Genomic DNA, 18487 nt, shown 5'->3' with positions numbered 1-18487 from the left:
TTAGAAATATTAATATAATTTAATTTCTTAACGATTAACCGTTGGTTACTGTTATCAAAACTATAATCGTAACCTTAACTGTTAATCATCATTTTTACGCGGTTCGGTTAACCAAAACCGTATAATATTAACGGTTCGGTTAATTAACTTTATATAACTGTTATACCGATTAACGGTTCTGGGTTTTTTTGAACACCCCTAATAAGTTGCGTTAAATTTGATATTTATCTACTTTAATTTTAAATTTGAAGTCTAAATATAAAACGATTAAATATTTCAATAATAGTTAAATAAAGTATAAAAATGTCGAGTAAAGCAACAAATTGTCTCTCAACTATAGAATACATTTTATTAAATCTCTTAACTATTAAAAGTTACAAAATGATTATCATACTATAGAGTGTTATTTGTTGAGTCATTCGACTATTAAAAGTTACAAAGTGGTCACTCGACTATTCATTATGTTCTAAACTCATCTTTTTCGTTAAAAATTGACGATACTCTGAGCTAAACATTTAACATGCTGATTGTGATATAATAAATCTGATCCAAGAATCTTAAATGATTATCATATCTCAGTCATTATGTTAACGTCTAGCTTAGACAACCGTCAAATTTTTAACGGAAATGATGAGTTTGGAACGTAATGAATAATTAAGTTATTATTTTTAACTTTTAATAGTCAAGAGACTTAATAAAGCAGTACCCTTTAGTCGATGACCATTTATGTACTTTACACAAAGATATTAAAATATTCAACTCAAACTTAATCAAAACGGCTTCATTTGAAAATATTATTGTTAGAAAAAAAAGGTTTTTCAACGATAAATCTTAATTTCCCGTTGTGGCGTTGTAATTAAATTATTGTTATTATAATATTTAAGAGACTATAATTTTAATATAGTTTTTATTCGATTAATCACAATATAGGATAAAATATAAAGTAATTCGATCATTTATTTATGGTAGTCTATAGAAAAGCTGAGTTCTTAAAGAACCAGCAACCCTAAACCCAGTGGCCATGAAACAGGACAGAGAAATGAAATTTTCAGACATGCATGAAAGGAAACACAGACATTCCCACTTTGTGTTGTTATTGTTATCTTAGGCGGGCGGCGGTTCTTAATAAAGCTGTCACAGTCACAATACACCGGCTTCAAAGTCTTTCCATTTCTAGTCCCGACCTTCTCGACGGCTCTAACCACGTCCATGCCTTCAAACGACCTGTCCGAACACCACGTGCTTCCCGTCCAGCCACGTGTCTTAGCGGTGCAGATGAAGAAACTGGGATCCGTTAGTCCCCGGTCCGGCGTCGCCATAGATAGGACGCCGGGTCCTGTGTGTTTCTTGATGAAATTCTCATCGGCGAACTTGGCTCCATATATGGATTCCTCCGGTGCCGTTCCCGGCAGTGAAATCGCCTCCTTGGCACATGAAGTTAGGTATCACACGTGGAGCTTTGCCTTGTAGTGGAGTGGTTTGCCGCTACGGCCGACGCCTCTTTCGCCGGTGCAGAGGCTCGAAAGTTCTCGGCGGTGCGAGAGAGTGACATCGGAGAAAAGCTCCATCACGATCCGACCGGCGGGCTGGCCTCCGATCGTCACGTCGAAGAAAACCTTAGGGTTTGAAGGCATTGTAAAGAAGGAACAAACGATTTCTTTTAGTCGGTAGAATGATAAGCTTGAGACTGAGAGAGTTGTTATATAGGAAGAGGGAGCTTTTGATAATGGTGAGATGCACATAATTAGAACAAAATAACCATTTTAAAGTATATAATTCCATTAATTCGATTAATTCAATTCAATTATTTTAAATCAGATTTTATAAATTTTATTAGAACGACTCTTCAAATCTAATTGTTCTATTTATAAACATTAAGATTCGAAATTCTTACCTATTTTAATAATCTAATAACTTATTCTACAAAATCAATTAATTGTCGATATACGAATCAAGTGGTCTCTATGATAAAAGAATGTTATTATTTCTTAAGGACCCGAATTCGAGCACTATAGATATCAGACGTGTAAGTGTTCAATGTCAAAAGGTGAAAATTTATCTTTGAACAAATATTACCTTATACTTAACCCATATAATGAAAAATCAACTTTCATAAATGATTAATGTTACTTATTTAAAAACTAAAAATATAAATATTAAATAAATTTAAATCTTATACTAAATTAGATTTTATAAGAAAATTCTATCGTTTTCTAATTTCTCAAAGATTCTGTTTGGAAATCAAAATATATAGTGACTTATAATTAAGATGATTCTTAACTACATGTTATAGTATATATATCAGATTTTAGGATACATATGATATCGTATATTTGTAATCTTGAATAATAAGTATATTTATAATCTTGAATTATTATTATTCTTGTCTATGGAGGTAGAAAGGTTGAACCATATTAAATTTATTGTGTCTTATTTTATGTTAATATTCTATAATTATTTCCGCTCACAAATTCCTAATGTTTACAGAAAAAAATCTTCGAACCTGAATCTTTTGTCATGTCTAAAATCGTCCATTGTTGAATTGATTCAATCTCGACTGTGTTGTTCCTTTTATCAAGATGAATCTTTCATAGTCATTGACAACATGCATAAACTCTATTGATACAAATACTAAACTCGAGATCTCCTTTAAATAACGTATTTAAATAAATATTCAAATATGATAAATAGCGTACATTATTATTTAAGGCAGTTCATCAGGAAACGAGTTCTTCAAGAACCACCAAAACCTAATCCAGTGAACCGGAACAAACAGAAGACAAAGACATGGAAATGAAACACAGATCAAAGACCAAACTCAGAGACAAACAATTAGTCCACTTTTTGTCGTTAAGACCTAAGATATCTGTCCACAGTCGGCAATGACAACCGGCTTCGACGTCCTTCCGCCGCTGGACCCGATCTTCTCGATGGCTCGAACCACGTCCATGCCTTCACGACCTGTCCGAACACCACGTGCTTTCCGTCGAGCCACTCGGTCTTGGCGGTGCAGATGAGAACTGGGATCCGTTCGTCCCGGGCCCGCGTCGCCATGGAAAGGATCCCCGGTCCGGTGTGCTTCTTTCTGAAGTTCTCGTCGGCGAACTTGGCTCCGTATATGGACTCGCCTCCGGTGCCGTTCCGGCGGTGAAATCGCCTCCCTGACACATGAAGTTGGGGATCACGCGGTGGAATTGGAGCCTTTGTAGTGGAGCGGCTTGCCGCCACGGCCGATACCCTTTTCGCCGGTGCAGAGGACACGGAAGTTCTCGGCGGTCCGAGGAGTGACGTCGGCGAAAAGCTCCATGACAATCCGACCGGCGGGTTGGCCGCCGATCGTCATGTCGAAGTACACCTTGGGATTTTGAGCCATGGTTGAAAAAAATAATAAAGATTGGTTGATTCTAAGAATTTTTTTTATGATTTTGAGGGCTTTGTATGGGAATTAAAGCTAGAGGGAAAGTGGTTTATATAGAAGAAAAAGGACCGAGAGTTTACCTTTTTGGACAGGACGAATTCATTTTGATTAGGATAGAATAGATTCCGTTCACAATGAATTATTTTATAGGTTAAAGTATACAAATGGTCCCTAAACTATAGTCATTATTTTATGAGTCCCCTGACCGTTAAAACTTACAAATAGTCCCGACTAAAGGGCACTTTTTCTTGAGTTCTTTGACTATTAAAGTTACAAAATAGTCACATGATTATTTATATGTTCCAAACTCGTCATTTATATTAAAAAAATTGATGGTCATATGAGCTGGACGTCAACTTATTGAATGGGATGTAATGAAATCTGATCTTAGAACCATTTGATTTGTATTATATGGATCGACTCTTCGTTCATTATGTCGTTGAGCTAGTGCTTAAAATATTATGTCGTTAAGCCAGTCCTGAAAGCAACAACGCTAATAGATATCATTAAAATATATTTTTATCATATTTCAATCAATAGGTTAACGTCCAACTCATAGGATCGTCAATTTTTAAAAGAAAAAGGATGAGTTTGGAACATATTAATTGTCAGGTGACCATTTGAAACTTTTAATAGTTAAAAAACTCAACAAAAGCAGTACCCTGTAGTCGGGGACCATTTGTGGTTTTACCTTATTTATATTATAATAAATGGTTAAAATGTGCTTCAACTCCCATTACCTTTTGTATTGTTGAATTTAATCCTTGGTCATGTATTATATAGGGTTTAGGTTTAGGAGTTTAAGATCTAAGATTTAGAATTGAGACTTTAAAGTTTAAATTTTGGGGTTTAAATATATGAGATTCTATAAACTTTAATTTACATAGTTTGTGTATTTAAGAAAGGACTGAAGGGATGTTGGGGACAATCGTACCCCTAAACAAATTCAAATTTTCATATAGAATATGCATTTTTTTGTATTTTATATTGATGATTTAACTTCGCATCCTCTGAAATTTTATAATTTTATAACTCTTGAATTTCTAATATAATTTCTTAAAGATTCGCACCCCTAACATAAAATCTTGTGTACATCGTGTGTGTATAAAAGAGTTACTCCTAATTCATTTTAATGATTTATATATTATTTTCTTAAATTTTACTTCAAAATAAGAAGGCTTATTAAAAATGTTACCTAAATATACTTAGAACGTCACTCTTAATTCATTTTTAATGATTTTCATTTTAATGATCATTTTAAAAATTTTAAACGTTCAATGGTGAAAATGATCATTTGAGTATAATCCAATGGTGTCTGATGTAATTTACCCTAAACATATGACATATTGCAAGAAAGATCGTATGCAAGATGAGGTGAGATAGATTTGGCCAAAGGAAACTTCAATGAAATTGCAGCAAAAGTAAAGGCATCAGATGCGATGCGGCAGACTGTTTTAAAAATTATTTTTCACCGGTGAGGTTGATTGTATTATTATTATTATTATTATTATTATTATTATTATTATTATTATATTAAAGCGATTATACGATTGTATTTATTCGGGAAAAAAACTCTCATTTATTTTATAATGAATAATCATTTAATAACTGATATCGTTTGATTCGTACAGAATTAATATAAATGATTAAATATCTCTATATTCGAATTCAAAATCTCTAAAAATAATAAGAGAAAATAATCTCAGTGACCAAAAATCTCAGATAATATACGATTTTGATCAATTTTTTTTGGATTTGCGAAAATGACCAACAAAATCGCAATGCGATCTCTAATTCGCATTGCGATCTCCACTATCGCAAATTCGCGTTGCATTTCGCGTTGCGATAATTGAAAATCGCGTTGCGATAGTTGAAAATCGCGTTGCGATTTTCCATTTCGCGTTGCGATTTTCCAGTTTGCGTTGCGATAGTTGAAAATACGTGTCTTCGACACGTCCGCTCGGATACTATCTTTTTAGAGAAAATTCTTAAGAAAAAAAATCTTTTTTTTTTACTATCACAACGAATTTTCGCAACGAATTTGGAAAATCGCAACGACAACTGTAGACTTTCGCAACAACAACTGTAGACTATCGCAACGAATTTGGAAAATCGCAACGACATTGTAGACTATCGCAACGCGAAAGGGAAAATCGCAACGCGATTTTCAACTATCGCAACGCGATTTTCAACTATAGCAACGCGAAATGGAAAATCGCAACGCGAAATGGAAAATCGCAACGTGATTTTCAACTATCGCAACGCGAAATGCAACGCGAATTTGTGATAGTGGAGATCGCAATGCGAATTAGAGATCGCATTGCGATTTTGTTGGTCATTTTCGCAAATCCAAAAAAAATTGATCAAAATCGTATATAATCTGAGATTTTTAGTCACTTAAGTTATTTTCTCAAATAATAATTATCCCTATATTACATACTAAAGTAGTATAGCGTTGTACAAACGCAAGGCAAATCCTGGTGGCTGTTTTCAAGGCAAACTCTATTGGCTGCCTCCATGTGTTTGTCATCAGCATTGTTTCCTCCACCTTTCTCACCTCTTTTTAGGGATGGTATTCACCGAATCTGATCTGAAAATTTTATATATTTTCATCGACTCAGTTTGACCTAAAAAATATATATTTTACATTTGATTCTGATTTGATTCGAATTTTTAGAGTGTAAATCCGATCCGACATAAAATAAAGATTTAATTAAAAAATAATAAAATTCTAAAGAAGATTATATTATTATCTTCGGGTTAGGTAGGGTCGGGGTTTTTTCACTCTCCACCCAAACCCGACCCGACCTTTAAAAAATCCGAGAGACCTGACCCAAGCTTATTTTTTTTAAAATCCAATCCTATCGGGTCTAGTCATGTCGAAATCAATTGGATTCAGGTTAAATTGCTATCCCTACCCTTTTTATTTCCAATCTAGGGTTTGGTTTAGTTTGAATTAGCATATAATTGTGATTTTTAACTGCCTTAACAAAAATGAAACCACCTTGAATGCATTTAAATATTGATTTAAGCGGTGAGTGTAACACCCTAATTCGATAACGGCTTGAGATCGACAGATTAGAATGTCATACGGGACCACTGTAGTGGCTAACCCAAATTTTTTCTTTAAAACCATTTATAAAACATCATTTAAGACCATAAATCAGTGTAAGTATTTGAGTTGCATCGGGGAGCTCTTAAAATATATGTATATCAAAATAATTCAAACCAAGTATTTAAAATAAAGTTACGACTCAAGTACAAAAGGTCTATGATTAATACATACCCTCTAAGAATGACTCAAGAACCTCGAATGCTCCTCCTAAGAACCTATGCTCGGAAACAAATTCCTAGCGCTAAGCTCACTAACCCAATGCCACACTAACAACTAAATCGTAATATATGTGTTCAACAAATGTTCATGCGAATAAGTTATGATATAGAAAAGGGAGTATACATGTATACTACACGCTATACTAGGGTAAGCATCATGGTGCAATGGTAAGGTTGTGACATCTCGGGACGAACACCACTCTAGCCTACCTAGGGTGAGATCCAAAATTCTGCATCGGAAACAACACTCGGCTAACCCACCCCTCGTGAGTGTTCTGGACTTGCGCCCAATTTAGCTACAGAAGTGCCTCACACACTTGATTAGACATATCTGGATAATTTATACATCAAGACGCTCGTCCTCAGTTACAATAACTCGGGTGTCCTGTCTGTTTCTCGATCATCAAACAAGGCTAGTATTATGTCATCCTAATTGGTATTATTTATAGTTGTAATCGAGTATTATCATGGTTCTCACATGGAATTTTATTTAATGAAATACCGGTGCTAATAATACATCCATCCTCATTCTCAATTTCTTTGAGATTTTTTACCAAAAAATGTACAATGGTGCTGATACTAAGCCTCTAAGTACCGATATTGACTCGTGAATATCGATACTCACCTTGTGGTATCGATACTAACGACTATTGGAAGCAATAAAGAAAAGGGGTAGTATCAATACCCTTAATTAGAGTATCGATACTTCTAAGTTGGAGTATCAATCCAAATTTGACTTTGATGTTTTGAAAAATAACCTAGTATCGATACCCCTAAGGAGAGTATCGATACTCCATGAGTATCGTTACCAAATTAGTTATTGAAATTTTAAATCCAAAATGGGTATCGATACTTCCCGTGAGTATCGATACTAGCCCAACGATTTCGATACACGATGAACGAGTTAGAAGTTTCTAATTTCCTAAACCCCACTAAACCCCCACATATGGTCATTATAGTTAAACTTTGAGATTGAAAGCTTGAATGAAAGATTGAGGTGATGAGATTATGATTGTTGTCTTAGAAATTTCGTTCTAAGCTTAAAGAGCTACCAAGTTTGTACTTTTACACTTGCTTAGGGAAGAAAACTATGGAATTGTAGAGGAAGAAATGTAGGGGACAAGGGAGGAGGAAAATTAGGAAAGGGGGGGGGGAGTGAATGTGTCCAATACATCATCCTCATTATTTTGAAAAAAATACTAAATTTAATTTAATATATTAAGGGGAAAGAAAAAATAAGAAATTTTGCATACCTAATTTTTCAATAAATTAGAATATTAAAATTTTGGACCTCTATTTTTTTAATTTCTAGATCCGTCATTAGTGACATAGTCAATGATCGGAGATGACGGGCAACCACTATTAATGGAGGTTGGAATGGAGAATATTAGGGTTTTTCATAAAAAAATAAAAAATTGAGATTTTTTTAATTAATCATATTCTTAATTTTTTTTTAAAATAAAAGTTATAAAAAAATAAACACGACACGTCTTAGATAACCATATTTTTTATTGACCGTTGTGGAGTATGCACTTTAAAGTAAAAAGTTGGAAATGTCAGACACCCATTTTGAGCGAAAATTTCTTTAGACACCTAGAGTTAATTTTAAGTATAGTTTGGACACTTATATTTACATTAAGACTTTAATTTATAGATACATAGGAATTTGAACCATATGGATATTAATAATATTTTTTAATAAAAATATGGAGAGTGTTAATCTCCTTAGAGGTATTGGGTTATTGATAAAGATTAACATTTGTTTAAATCTTTCATAGTTATCTATAAAGCACATGCAACATGCATTTATAACTAATGACCTCTAGAAAAATATAATATTTCGTTTTACCACTGATATCATTTAATGATTTAAAAAAATATAATTAAATAAAGAGAGATGAAGAGGTTCATGGTAAATTTGCCCAATATCGTAGGCGGGCTAAATATTTAGCCCAATACAACACCAAAATTTTTATTTTGGAAACTAAAGTATTTGCTACAATGACTTGGAATTCATCACGTGAGCATGATAAGTTCCAATAAAATATATTTTTTATTGAAACTTGTCACTCTGATGTCACAAAATCTAATAAAAATTATATTTTATTAGAACTCTTCACTTCGACGTGATGAGTTTAAATAAAAAAAATATTATTTAGACAAACTCGTCATGTGGGCGTGACGAGTTTGCTTTATATTGTAACATTTGTCGTAGATCCCAAAATAATTTTAGAGATGACCTTATGAACTAATTTTTTTATTTGTATGACCTAGTGGGCCAAAAAAAAAACTAGAGGTTCATATCATTTGGACCTTATGTTTTCAAAACTTGAGATCTTATTGGGTAATTAGGACATGTTGGGCCTGTCCGAAGCCCGAACTTGAATATATTTCTTTTTAAATATTTAAATAAATTAAAGTCGATAGTTTAAGTACTAAATATGTAATTTACCCTTCTTTTCAAATTCGAGCATTAATTTAATATCGATCATAAAATACAAAAAATGAAGTCCTCTTTATATTACATATGTTTGTTGTTTACCTAAAACAATTTGTTTATAGTGATGATTATTTTATAATTTACTTTTTAACATAACAGATTATATTAATAATATGTGTAATTATTTTAAATATTATTTAATTTATCAATTATTTCAATATTATTATATTATATTATATATAAAATATAGATATATGAATGAGAATAAATTAATTTTGATGGTAATTCACCCCTTCTAGTTTGGACGGAGAGTTATAATTGGTGGAAAAATATTATTGACCCATATTTTTAGGGTAAATTACATGTTTAGTACATAACTATCAATTTTGGTCTGTTTTAATACCTAAACTTTTAATTTTTTCCAAAATCATATTTAACATTTAATTTTTGTTTTATTTTAGTATCTTGCTGTTAAAAACTTAACGTATTTAGTACCTAAACTATTAGTTTTGGTCAATTTTAATACCTAAACTATTAGTTTTGGTCAGTTTTAATACCTAAACTTTTAATTATTTTTTGAAACTTAATGTTAAATTTTTAACGGGTACTAAAATGAATAAAAAATATTTTATATACTTTCATACCAATATCTACTAATTAATGTTGAATGTTAAATTTATTAAAGAATGCATTAACGTAAAATATATATTCTTCTAATAGTTTAAGATAATTATAAGATAATATTTATTTATAGTTTTTTTAACTTATTAATAATGTGTACACTTCTAATCTTATATTTCATCAAAGGAATGTTGTAATTATATATATATATATATATATATATATATATATATATTGAATAGTAAGATAATTACATAATATTATCTCTCATAGTCTTTTTTTAATCAAGGATAATGCACACATCTTTGCATACGAAACTGTTTAAACTCAAGAGTTCAAAAGAGAACAATATTCCCTTTAACGACTAAATTAATTATTCTCGAGATAATCTTAAATTCCGTGAATTCAGTCCCGAAGCAGAAAACGCTCTGGGCTTATGGATCAGGAGATTCGTAACCATCGGGGTTGTTCATGGCCCAGTTCCACTGATCCCTGCACATGTCCTCAACGCTGTATTCAGCTTTCCAATTCAGCTCACGCTCCGCCTTCTCAGTCGAAGCATAAACTATTTCACCGTCACCGGCTCGCCGACCGGCCATGACCAGAGGTATTTTCTTCCCGGACGCCTTCTCAAACGCAGCCACCATCTCCAAAACCGACGTTCCTTTCCCACTCCCCAAGTTGTAGACTTCACAGCCAATGTCCGGATCAGATAGCTTCCGCAAGGCGGCCACATGGCCTCGTGCTAAATCGACAACATGAACGTAATCACGTACGCAAGTGCCATCTCCGGTGGAATAATCGTCGCCGAACACGGTCAACGCCGGTCGCTTGCCAACCGCCACTTGCTGCATGTAGGGCATGAGATTGTTTTGGGGTTCCACGGGGATGTTCTCCGATGTAGCCGCTCTGATGTGCACCGACAGGGTTGAAATATCTCAGTAATATTATCTTCCACTCTTGGTCTGCACGCTGTACGTCCCTGCACATATGAACAGTATCAGTGAATTATTCGTAAAACGTTCGTATAACATTCTTTAACGTTTGTTAAGCTAAATTAATAAATATAAACAAAAAAAATTATTTTCATTTAATAATCTAATTAATACAAACATAGGTGTATTTGGTTTATTTATGTTCACGAATAAACTTGTTTATGAACTCGTTTATCGACTTATTCATTTATGTTCATGAACAAATTCGTTTACCGGGTTCTCCTTTTCCTTGTAAAATTAAAATTTGAACATATGAACGACGATAAACAAAATATTAAATGAACACGTTCATAAACACTAAATGAATATATTCGTGAACATATAAACGAAAATGTTCGTGAACAATATATAAACGAACACGAACAACTCAAAAATAAATAAACGAACACAAATAAGATACTGAAAATTTAAATGAACATGAACCGAACATGAACATGAACATCTTTAAAAATAAACAAATTAACACCATAATAACATCTACCTGCACATCTCTTCGACGACTGGCTTGGTTCTTCCATAAGGATTGATTGCATCCACAGGGAAGTCTTCTCTACACGGCACCTCCTTTGGCCAACCGTACACGGTGGCCGATGATGAAAATATAAGGCTTTTACATCCATGTGCATCCATTACTTCCAACAAGGTGATTGCTCCCGATGATGTTGTTGTTGTAGTACATCAATGGCTTCTCCATGCTTTCTCCTACGGATTTTAATCCGGCGATGTGTATGACGGAATCTATTTTTGTTCCGGTGAAAAGTTTTTGCAGGGCTGGTTTGTCTCGAAGGTCAAGCTCGTGAAAGTGGAGGTTGTCGCCGTGTTCGCCGGCGAGCTCTTTGACTCTGCGGATGGAAGCACCGGAGGAATTGTTGAGATTGTCAACCACCACCACATGGTAACCCGCCAATAGCAGCTCTAGCACGGTGTGGCTTCCGATGAAACCAGCACCGCCGGTCACCAAAATGTTCTCAGGCATGGCGTATTTTCTCTTTATTTGAAGGAAGCTTAATTCTCCCAACCCAATCTATCACGACTTAAATAGCGGTAGCGATGTATTTGGTTCAATTCGATTCGATTTTTCACTAAAATATGAATTAAATCCTACTTTACGGGTTTTTAAAAATTGAAATCGAATGTCATAAAATTTACGATTTTAGTTTTGTTCGATTCGGTTTTGCGGTTTTTGAATGTTTACTAATTTTCTAAACTCAATCTAAAAAAATTTAAATCTTAAATCGAGTGCAAATATATAAATTTAAATTCAAAAAATATTATTAGTTTTAAGATTTTATTTTTTTAAATTTGTCTTATAAAAAATCAAAATAAATTTGTTTTAGATATTTATTTATTTTCTTTTTTTTTTAATTCGGTTTGCTTCAGTTCAAACGATTTTAATATGGAAAACTCAAAACAGAACCGAATTGTAAATTGAAAAACTTGAACCAAACTAAACTGCATAGTCCGATTAGAATTGATTTTTATTTTTCTTGGTTTCGTTGCTCGACTCTAAATAGCAGGTAAATTATGTGTTTTAATACCTAAACTATCAATTTTAATCTATTTTAGTACCGTAACTTTCAATTTATTTTAAAATCATACCTAACGTTTAGTTTCGTTTCATTTTAGTACCCCATTATTAAAAACTTAACGCGTTTAGTAACTAAACTATTAGTTTTGATTCGTTTTAGTACTTAAACTTTCAATTTTTTCAAAACTTAACATTAAGTTTTTAACGGGTACTAAAATAAAACCAAAACTAAACGTTAGGTATGATTTAAAAAAATGAAAGTTTAGGTACTAAAACAGACAAAAATTGATAGTTTAAGTACTACATGTATAATTTACCCTAAAATTAAACTCTTCTATCTACTTTAAGAGAATATTACCCGACCTGAAACTTAACTCAATTATTTAGATTAAAATTTATATCTTATATAAATTGACTCAAACATAAATAAGCATATAATTCATTTTTATTAGATAAAGTAAAGAAATAATTAAAAAAATAATATAGACGAGTATTATTAATATATATATATATTATCTCTAGTCGGATCAAGTTAAACTTTTTTATCTTAATCTCAAATTCGATCAACTCAAATTGAAACCTACTGAATTCGGGTCAAATATATGTCTCTATGGTTCAGATCAAGTTTCGTAGAAGTCCATTATAGAGGTAACTTTCATAGCCAAATTCGCTTTATTCACGATTATTAAAATTCAAACTCCCGACTTTGTTAAAAAAACTTAATATCTCGTCCAACTAAATTAGTAATTCTTGATATTAATATCTCGTTTGTCATACTATGGAAAAGAAAAGATAATCACGTAATTATCTCCAATGACCTTTTTTATGTTTATAGTCTAAATACAAGTAACACAGACAACATTTTAGCTTTAAAAATATTATCTTTGTACATGATTTTCTTGACTATTGACTATTGTGCTACACATTAAACTGGAGATGGAAAATGATTGATCTTTTACAGTAGTAAAAAAATAATAAGGGTATTTAACCTATCAGTTTTGGTCTATTTTAGTACTTAAACTTTTTTATTTTTTTGAAATCATACATAAAGTTTACTTTTTGTTTCATTTTAGCACACTTGTTCAAAATTTAACGTTAAGTTTAGAGAGGAAAAAAAATGGAAGTTTAGGTACTAAAATGGGCCAAAACTGATAGTTTAGATACTAATCGCGTTAAGTTTTTAACGGTGGATACTAAAATGAAACAAAAACTAAACTTTAGGTATGACTTTGAAAAAATTAAAAGCTTATTAAAAATATCAAAACTGATAGTTTAGGTACTAAATGCATAGTTTACTCTAAAAAAATTCTCTCTTTTCATTTTTGGGCCATGAAGGCACTATCTCATGCTCTAACCTTTGTTTGATGTGTTCTACCAATGCGCCAATCATCACAGTGGGTGTTCTTTAGACCCATAATTTTTAGATCACCTTATTTTGATCCTCTAAATCTGAATTCGACCTATTTCATATGAATCTATTATCTCCGAACATCTAAAACCTACGTATATCGAAAGAGAGAGAAGGAAAAAAAGGTTAATGAAGCAATATAAAAGATAAATTTTTCTTTTTTCGGCCCATCTCAAAATAGAAATGATCCAATAATCAGATTACGAGATCAAAAGTCCGGAGAGAACTTTTGAGGTTTTTGTGGAGATTTTATGAGAAACTAAACCGACAAACTTGTAGAGGAAGAAAAGAGGAGTTATACGACGTTATTGTGTTAGTTAAAAGTTATGTTAGACGATGACAGTTCGATGTCTTGAAGTTTATGACGCTATATTTGTGAGTTTTGAGATATTTTTCAGTTAAACAAATATCAAATTTGCATTCATGAGGACTAAACAAGTGAAAGACGACTCATCATCCACCATCGACAACGGTTGTTGGTGGTTGGTATGATAACCTATCATGACAAGTGGTGACGATATCTAAGTAGATGGAAAAAAAGAAACGCAAAAAAGAAAATACGAAGAAAATGGTTTATAAGAATACAAAATAAAGTTTTCTGGTATAAATTATAATTTTTAAAACGATATATTTTTAATATCATCAGTCATATCATAACTCTATTAATTATTTAAGGATGAAATGATCAAAATATAAATAATGTTAAAATTGAGTGGCAAAATTAAACATAATTAATTTTTAGTGACCTATTGAAATACTAATAATAATTACAATAACTTCCTTGATTTAATTGTAAGGATGAGGTTTTAGAGTTCTAGGAACTTTGAGATCTAGTAGTCGAATATTGAATGAGCTTAAGGTCCCCGAATTTTGAAAATTTCACATTATAGCCCTTAAAAGTTTTAAATTTTTTGTTTGACATTTATAATTAGTGGTTTATTTTTTTAAAAATATTATATTTTTTAAAAAAAATAAATCACGTTGTAATATTCATAACGTTCAGAAACGCTACAGCCACAATTTAATACTATATCATATAAAATTAAAGATTCAAACATTTTAATACATGTTTACGTAAGTTATCTCCCCTTCACGTACCTTTATTGCATGCATTATAGCTTAATGAAACATTGCATAAAACAGTTCAATGTTTTATGCACACACACGCACATTATCACTGCATGAGACTACGAATACTTCAAGGCTGATGTGGAGCAAACGGCGGCCATTTTCCGAACTTGGGGTGGTGGAAGTACTTCGGATGAAGCTTGGGGATCGGCGGGCACGGCTTCTTTGGGATTGGATGGATCTTCGGAATCGTAGGAAGCGGGTGAGGTTTCGGCTTGTAAATCGGAACTGGATGAGGCTTATAAACCGGAGGCTTGTAGACCGGAACTGGATGAGGCTTATAAACCGGAGGCTTGTAGACCGGAACCGGGGGCGGAAGCGGCTTCTTGTAAATCGGAGGGTGAGGATAATGATGGTGGAAGAAGCTTTTCAATGGTGAAAGTGGTGGAAGCTTTGGCAATGGAGAGAACTTATGGTGGTGGTGTGGCCAAAAAGAGGCGGAGGCACACGTTATCGGCGAGAATTTGAGCTTCCCTTTCAGCCCGAATCGGTGTTCGCCATCGTCCCCGGCGGATTTGAAAATGATCTTGGAGGATTCGAGGCCGTCGAGGGAAGGGCAAGGTTGAGCCGATGCACTGTGGAGCTGCGCGTAGCATTGCTCCTTTAATTTACCATCTTTAACCATGTCTCCGGCAAGGGATACTTTGAATTTGCCTTCATCGTCGAGCTCGCCGGAGCCTCGGGTTTCGAAGTTTTCGCCTTTTTCCGGCTTGCAGTCTATGGTAACACGAAGGCCTGCAAAGAAAAACAACAATAAGATACAACATCATGGATTTTAACGAAGACCTACATGCATATGTATAAACATAAGCCAAATTATGGTTTTTGTCCCTATACTATACTCAACTTAAGAAGAAGTATGATTTAGTCTTCATATATTTTAATTTAGTATGATTTAATCCTTTACTATTAATGTTATACCTCAGTTTAAATCAATAACATCTTATGTGATAATTTAGGTCCTTATAAGTTCAAATATTAGATAAATTAAACCTTATTCTCTTAAATTTTGAGTTTAAATATTTAAGGGTAAACTATGCATTTAGTACCTAAATTATTTGTTTTGATCCTTTTAGTACCTAAACTTTCACTTTTTTCGAAATCATGCCTAAAGTTTAGTTTTTGTTTTATTTTAGTACCGCACCGTTAAAAACTTAACGCGTTTAGTACCTAAATTATCAGTTTTGGTCCATTTTAGTACATAGACCTTCCATTTTTTTCCAAAATTAACTTTAAATTTTCAACAAGGGTACTAAAATGAAACAAAAACTAAACTTTAGGATTTTGAAAAATTGAAAGTTTATGTGCTAAAACGGACCAAAATTGATAGTTTAGATACTAAATACGTAATTTACCCAATATTTAACAAGTCCTTATTCTTAAAGTTTAAGAATTTAACCTATTATGATATTCGATTCTGACTATGTTCATATGCATATACACTTGAATATGCATTGCAATTAAGGATGGATTATGAGTATCTGACTCGAACTTGATGGATTTTGACCTGACTTCATTAGATATTTTTTTGTTAAAAAAAATAGGTTCTAGTTGGGTCAAGATTTTTGAAAGATCGGGTCGGATTCAAATTTAAGGTGTAAATTATTCTAATCTAAGTGTCTAACCAAATATAATATTATAATTATCTTTTATATATTTAGAGATAATTGCAATAATACCTCTAGTATCTCTATTTGTATTTTTAATTAGATCATTATTTTACCATATATATATCAGATAGAGTCGGATCAGGTTCGAGTTTAAAAAAAATTAAATCAAATTTCAAGTAAGGTGCAACCTAGTAAACCTATATCAAATACATGTGGAAAAGTTTAATTTTCAAATCGGATTCATATGGGCCAAAACCCCTAATTTTAATGAATGGCCCGTCACCAGCGAAACAAGCACATATGAAATATGATTAATTCAATGGATAAACTACATCAGTTACCATCGAACTTTAGACGTTGTATCGATTTTACCATTAAACTTATAATTTTGTCAATTATAGCACTAAACTTTGACTTCCGTTTCAGTTATACCACTGGGTTATTAAATTATTAACGATCGAATCAAAACGACGCCGTTTTGGTGAGGTGTCTATGCCGGAAGCCATTAGCCATGTCATCGGGGCCGTTAACGATGTAAAGGTTCAGTGATATAATTGAAAAGAAAATCGAAGTTGAGTGTTATGATTGGGAAAATTGAAAGTTCAGTGATATAAACGATACAACACCTAAAGTTTTGTGGTATCTGATGTAATTTACCTTGATTCAAGTAGCAAAGACAACACAATACCTGAGAATGCTTGTCTGGTCTCGAAACTATTCTCAGCACAATCTGCACATTCTCCATCCCCGATCACTTCAAATGCTGCAGCATCGCAAAAGCTCGTAACAAACAGCAACCACGACACCAACAAGCACACTGTAAACACCCGTTTTTGTCCGGGGTTCTCATTCGAGTCTTTACTCCATTTTTATATGTTACTAAATAGTTATTATTATCAAGTTTTGCATGTGTTTATTTATTTATGTTATTATTAGTGTATTAGTTGTATGGGTGTGTTGAATTACATAATGGTTTTCTATTTGTCTATGTAGTCATGCATGTGATTACATATATATATATATATATATATATATATATATATATATATATATATACATAGATAAATATGATAAAGGGATTCACTAATTAAATGCTTTGTTTTTGCAGGCCCAACAAACCAAATCAGACCCAAACCCGAAGACCCAATTACATTTGACCTAACAAGCTAAACCCGACCCGGATCCGGTTGCAGCTCCCACGTGCTGTTGTCGTCCACGAGCAAACCAAGTTTCAGTCACAGAGCACCAAACCGACAACATCCAATAGACCCATGTCTCCCACATGAAATTTGCAACAAATCCACCAAAGATAAGAAATGATCAATCATCCACAGAACAAGATCAAAGTCAATACCTGCTCAACCAAATATCACCAAATGCAGAGAAAATCAATATGCAACGACAAAGGATTAGGTGAAGAAAAAATAAATAAATCAAGAAGATGGGAGCTCAGTCAAAAAAAAAAAAAAGGAGAGAAGTCAGGAACCATTCGAACAACTGCAGGCAACCATTCGAGCAGGATTTTTTTTATCAACAACCGGGCCATTCGAATAGGGAGAGGGGTCGGCTTTTCAAGAGGGCAACGAATTGGAACAAAAATTCATCGACAACAGGGTGGTTTCGTTGTAACAAAAGGAGAGGGTCTCAATCTTTCCTTCGAATTTACACAAGAAAATCAATGTAAAAAAAAAGTGCAACCCTACCACTGTATTTTTTCTTAAAAAAAACGAGGAAGCAATAGAAAGCAAAGAGCTTTTTTCTGGTAATTTCGATCTTTCCATTTCCAGTATGGTCTATTCATGCTTTTATTTCGAAATAAGTAGAAATAAGAGAGAACAAGTTCCTTACCTTTCGATATAGTCATTGCCACCGAGAGGGGAGAGCCTAGGTCTTGCGTGTAGTGGAACCTCATTTGGAGGTTTAAAGAGTGTCTAGAAACCCTTAGTTTAGAATTGTTGAGAAGTGGACTGCTGGTTTTGTGAGTTTTCTCGTTGAAGGATAAGAGG

At 33.0% G+C, this 18487-nt stretch overlaps 1 protein-coding gene and 3 pseudogenes across 1 annotated transcript; all 4 read right to left on the bottom strand.

Moving 5' to 3' along the window:
* Positions 1–989: 989 nt before the first annotated feature.
* LOC120208939 lies at positions 990–1646 on the bottom strand (annotated as a pseudogene).
* Positions 1647–2648: 1002 nt separating this feature from the next.
* LOC120208935 lies at positions 2649–3416 on the bottom strand (annotated as a pseudogene).
* Positions 3417–10246: 6830 nt separating this feature from the next.
* On the bottom strand, positions 10247–11783 carry LOC120208938 (annotated as a pseudogene).
* A 2974-nt stretch (positions 11784–14757) lies between these two features.
* Positions 14758–18345, bottom strand: LOC120208937 (proline-rich protein 4-like). The gene is made up of 4 exons (XM_039208049.1): positions 18330–18345; positions 17728–17835; positions 17170–17298; positions 14758–15606 (listed from the first exon to the last, which is right to left on the bottom strand). The coding sequence occupies exons 1-4, from the start codon at positions 18343–18345 to the stop codon at positions 14942–14944; spliced, it is 918 nt and encodes a 305-aa protein (XP_039063980.1). The 3' UTR covers positions 14758–14941.
* Positions 18346–18487: the final 142 nt, after the last annotated feature.

Source organism: Hibiscus syriacus, unplaced genomic scaffold (genome assembly GCF_006381635.1).
Source record: "Hibiscus syriacus cultivar Baekdansim isolate YM2019G1 unplaced genomic scaffold, ASM638163v2 tig00017870_pilon, whole genome shotgun sequence".
NCBI lineage: Eukaryota > Viridiplantae > Streptophyta > Magnoliopsida > Malvales > Malvaceae > Hibiscus > Hibiscus syriacus.
Note: the sequence above shows the minus strand (reverse complement) of the source record. Positions and strands in the feature narration are given on the sequence as shown.

Excerpts from the sequence above, each read along its gene's own strand:
- LOC120208937 (XM_039208049.1), bottom strand. Across the intron at positions 17,299-17,727 it reads TATTGGATGTTGTCGGTTTG|TGTGCTTGTTGGTGTCGTGG; the intron begins GTGCTCTGTGAC and ends GGGTGTTTACAG. Across the intron at positions 15,607-17,169 it reads GACCAGACAAGCATTCTCAG|GCCTTCGTGTTACCATAGAC; the intron begins GTATTGTGTTGT and ends TTTTCTTTGCAG.